At 50.3% G+C, this 4,730-nt stretch overlaps 2 protein-coding genes across 2 annotated transcripts; both read right to left on the reverse strand.

Annotated features, from left to right (window-relative positions):
- Positions 1-2,184: 2,184 nt before the first annotated feature.
- On the reverse strand, positions 2,185-3,072 carry LOC149148929 (uncharacterized). The gene has a single exon (XM_089442317.1). It carries the CDS (start codon positions 3,070-3,072, stop codon positions 2,185-2,187), a length of 888 nt encoding a protein of 295 aa, XP_089298443.1.
- A 752-nt stretch (positions 3,073-3,824) lies between these two features.
- On the reverse strand, positions 3,825-4,460 carry LOC149148930 (uncharacterized). The gene has a single exon (XM_089442318.1). The coding sequence runs from the start codon at positions 4,458-4,460 to the stop codon at positions 3,825-3,827; it is 636 nt and encodes a 211-aa protein (XP_089298444.1).
- Between the last annotated feature and the right edge of the window lie 270 nt (positions 4,461-4,730).

Here is a 4,730-nt window from a genome sequence, read left to right on the forward strand (position 1 = left end):
AGTAATTCTAATGCGAGCTTGGCTCAGCGCATCAATGTAGTTCTCCCATTCAGTCCTCCACTGTTCCGGAATGTGAAGGGCATCAGCCGATCTCCAAGCTTGTTGGAATAAGTTGGAATTTGTATTATCGGCAATATGTGCAATATGAGTGATGCCCTATTCCGTCAGATGTTCTCTTAGCTGTGCTGTGATCTGATGGGTATTGCCACATCCGATCCAAGGGTCGATGCCGATACGAACTGAGTTCCCCTGTTGAATCCGCCAGGTTAGGCCGTCCCGGATGAGAGGGAGGGAGGTGATGACCGCCTTCCAGATGTTGGAGTATCTTCCCTGTTCTCTTTGCTCTCTGCGGATCCAGCTGTGAATGCTCTCCGGGGCTATATATTTATCCTCTACCACTCTTTTCCAGAGGCTGTTTGTTGTGAGCAATTGCCAACCTAGTTTTGCAGCCAGGGCTTTAGAGAAGAGATCTAGTCTTTTAATGCCCCAACCTCCCCATTTTTTTGGCCTTGCTATAGTATCCCACTTGACCCAAGCGAAGAGGTTCCCTTGCTTATTTCCTTTCCACAGAAAACTACAGCAGATCCTTTGTAGACGGCTTAGAATACCTCTGGGGATCCAGGCCAGCAACATCCAATACACTGGTGTAGCCTCCAGGACTGCTTTGATGAGTGTGAGTCTTCCAGCCCTGGTGAGATATCTGTTGTACCAAACATTTAGTCTTTTCTCTACCTTGGCTATGAGCCAGGTCCAGTCCGCAATTTTATATCCCCCATGCTTGATCCTGAAGCCCAGGTATTTTAGGCCTGCCTCCATCTGATGAATTTGAAAAGGGAAGCGGTTCTCCATGAAGTTTATCTCATTTGCGGAGCATCCAACAGCAGTGAGAGTTGATTTTTGGATGTTGATTACCATGCCTGTGGCTTTCTGGAAGAGATCAAATATGTGTCTTAATGCAGATGTGTCGGCCAGGCTACCATTAAGGAAAATAAGCACATCGTCCACAAACAACAGATGAGTGAGGGAGCAGTTATCAGTGATTTTGATCCCTTTTATCCTTCCCCTGCTGTGTTCTGATGCTATCAATCGGCTGAGCCCTTCCATGATAATGAGGAAAAGAAGAGGGGATAGGGGGCAACCCTGGCGGAGGCCCCTCTCCGCTGTAAAGGAGGGAGAGGGGGATCCATTGAGGAGGACACTGTATGATACCTCGGAGATGCAATTCATGATCCATTTAATGTAGATGAAGGGGAAACCCAAGTGAGTGAGGAGCATGCGAATATAGAGGTGATTGACCCTATCAAAGGCTTTGGAGAGGTCAACTTTGAGGATCATACCTTTCAGGCGCTTGATATGCATCGAGTGAAGAAGTTCTTGTGCAGTGCCAATGGCTTCATGAATTTGACGGCGGTGAAGAAAAGCAAATTGTTCAGGGGAGATGTGGGCCGAGAGGATGGGCCGGAGTCTGTTGGCTAGGATCTTGGCCCAGATCTTATAGAGGCAGTTACAGAGCGAGATAGGCCGGAAGTCATCAAAAGAGGAGGGCTTGTCCGATTTAGGGATCAAGGCTAGGAAAGTAGATTTGATGGCTGAAGGAGTGCCAGAGATGCAACATTGTTTAAGTACCTTAAGGAGATCAGGCCCTATAAGCTCAAAGAAAGCTAAATAGAATTCAATGGTCCATCCATCAGGGCCCGGGCTCTTGTCCTTCTGAAATCCCCGCATTGTAGCTTCCATTTCCTCCATAGTAATATCTCTAATAAGCTCACCGGCCTCATCATTGTCCACAAATCTAGGGAAGAGCTCAGCTACTCTCATGATTTCAAGTAGGTTTGCTTCCCTTGGGGCTGCATATATATTCCTGAAATGGGAGGAGGCTAGGAAAGCAAGTTCCCTAGATTTGTTGATCCTGTGGCCCTGATCATCTTGCAATTCCCAAATAGTGTTGATCGCTTTCCTTCCATTTGCAAAACGATGAAATTTTTTTGTGTTCTCATCCCCTTCTTTTAGCCAAATGGCCCTGCTCCTAAGCCTCCAACTGGCTTCGCGGTCGCGAAGGATTTGTGATCTCTGACTGATGAGGCCTTCATATGAGGATTTTTGATCCGGGGAGATGTAAGTGCCCGAGGATAGAGATTCGCATTCAGCAATAGCTTGTTCAGCTAGAGAGATCGTCTGGTCATCTCAGAGTCTCTTTTGATGCGCCCATTTCCTGGAGAGAATCCTGATTTCAGAGAGATTCTTTAGAAAGCAGGGGATCGGGTCAGCATCGATCAGCAGGGGATGTGATTTCCAGTAATCCGAGATGAGAGTGATGTATTCAGGGTCCCGAAGCCAGGAGGAGTTGAACTTGAACGGGGCCTTGCTGTTCTGAATTCTTGCTCCAATTTCAAAATATATTGGTCTGTGATCCGATATGCCCCCACTTCCCACCCATTGCCTGGATCTAGGGTGATTGCAGTGGAGGGCCTCCTTAATGATAAATCGGTCCAGTCTTCTGGCTAGGCTGTGTTCCCCCACTTTGTTATTCTTCCAAGTGTACTGTAGCTTTGCCGATGGGATGTCTATCCAGTGGTGGTCCTCCAGTATGTGCCCAAAGAAGTCCGAGAGCGGATCAATCTGCCCCAGATGACCCCAGGATTCAGCATGTCCCAAGGAGAAATTCAAATCGCCTCCTAGAATTATGTTCTCAGCAAGGAGGAGGGGGGAGTTTATAAGCTTTCTCCAGAATTGCTCCCTATTTGTGCATGGTCCATAAACATTGAGGATACGAAGATCCTCCTCTAGCTCCTTTGAGTAGATATCAGCCCCCAGGTAACCCAAACCACCCCAAATGTTTATCAGCTTTATGGAGGTGTTTTTGAACCCAAAGGCTATTCCCCCCGAACGTCCAGAGACATCCAGGGCAGAGAAAGTCCAGCCTGGCAGCCAAGAGCTGAGAATAGATGAAGCCAGGTCAGCTATACATAAAGTTTCTTGCAGTAAAATAATATCCACCGGATCCGAGAAGATGAGTCTCTTAAGGGCCAGTTTTTTCTCAGGGCTGACCAGCCCTCTGCAGTTGAAGGACATAATTTTCATGGAGGGGAGTGGGGGAGGGTAGCCGGTGCTCTAAGTACCCAGTCGATGGTTTGTTGTTTACCCTGGAGGACATCTACCCCATCTTGTTCCTTAGCTTTTTTTAATTTGGGGGGGCGGCCTCTACCTTGTTTAGGTGAGAGGAAGTGGGGCTCAACAGGTAGTCTGACAGCACCCAATTCCAGACGTTTGGAAGCCGAGCGAGTGGCATACCTCGGGGATGAGTTAACAGAAGGGGAGGGTGAGGAGGAGGGGTGAGTGGGGAAGGATGGGAGGGAGCAGGGGGATAGCAGCCCCGAAGGTTGGGGAATAGGACAGGTAGGGTAGTACGATCGGGAGGGGGGATGAGGCATGTTGGATACCTTGACCAGGTCAAGGGCTGAGGGGGAGGAAGGGAGGGGTATCTTGAGAGGGTGAAGAGAGGGGAGGGGGTGTGAAACATTCAACAAATGTATATGCGGAGCAGAAACATTTGAGGGGAGAAACGTACCCGATGAGAATACAACACCTTTGGCCGCCTTTGAGCGCGTCACTGGTGGAGATGGAGGCCGAGCAGGGGTATCTCCTTGCTTCCGTTGTCTGGGGACCATTGGAGCTTCCACCGTATCAGATGTAATGTTGTGCGCTGCCCGTGGTGCCGTCGCCGCCTGAGGATCAGGTAGAACTGTAGTTGCCGGGGCCTCCTGCGAATTGGGGGGGTTCTGCTCCTTTTTTAGTAGCGGGCAGTCTTTATAGAGGTGACCCACCTAATGGCATCTCCTGCAGCGGTATGGGATGCCCTCATAGTCCAATTTTTGTTTCCTGGAGGAATTTTTCCACTGGATGTGAATGAATTCGTGCATGCCGCCTCTGGTGTCGAGATGGACCAGGATCCAGGCATATGCCATCGCCCCCATCTGAATAAATGTCTTATCCGACTCCATAAATGTACCCAAAGTGTTTCCAATTCTTCTGAAGATGTCCTCCGACCAGTATTGGGGAGGCAGTCCTGGGAGCCTGACCCAAACCGGTCCAATTCCAGTCTGTTCCGTTTCAGGATCAAATAGAGGCGACCAGCGTTTGAGGAGGACCGGTGCCTTCTCGAAATGCCAGAATGAGGAAAGAACCCAACTAGTGTGATCCGCTCTTGCAAATCGCAGAGCAAACCATCCTCTGACAAAAGTCTGGACCGATGGCATCTCCACCAAGTATTTGCCCCAAATCTCCGATGCCCACTGCTTCAGTTTGTCTGCAGAGATTTGACGGCCCCTGATTCGGCCCACCAGAACTCGGTCGGCAAGATCCATAGCGTCTCCCCACTGTATGTCCTCTTTGAGCCTAAGGAAAGCGTCCTCAGACCTCGATTTGTAACAGCGCTGCTTCTTCGAGGGTCGGGCGGACATACGGCTAGGGTGATCAGCAGTCCCAGGGATCGAAATCGGGGGGTCAGGGAGGGGGTTAGAGTTCGAACAGGGAGGGGGAATAACTTCCGGGAGAGGGGGAATGGGATGGTAGCTCCCAGATGAGGCGGGGGGGGGGGGGGGGGGGAGGGGTTAGATGCAGCTGGAATAGGGATCTCCTGTGGCCCAGATGGCAGGGGGGGAATGACAGGGGGGTCAGGTAGAGAGGGGGGACTATCAGCCGGCGGGGAGGGTTGGAGACAGGTCGCAAGA

The sequence above is a fragment of the Pinus tabuliformis genome, chromosome 9 (genome assembly GCF_031772625.1).
Source record: "Pinus tabuliformis cultivar Carrire ecotype Pingquan chromosome 9, CPIR1, whole genome shotgun sequence".
Lineage (NCBI taxonomy): Eukaryota > Viridiplantae > Streptophyta > Pinopsida > Pinales > Pinaceae > Pinus > Pinus tabuliformis.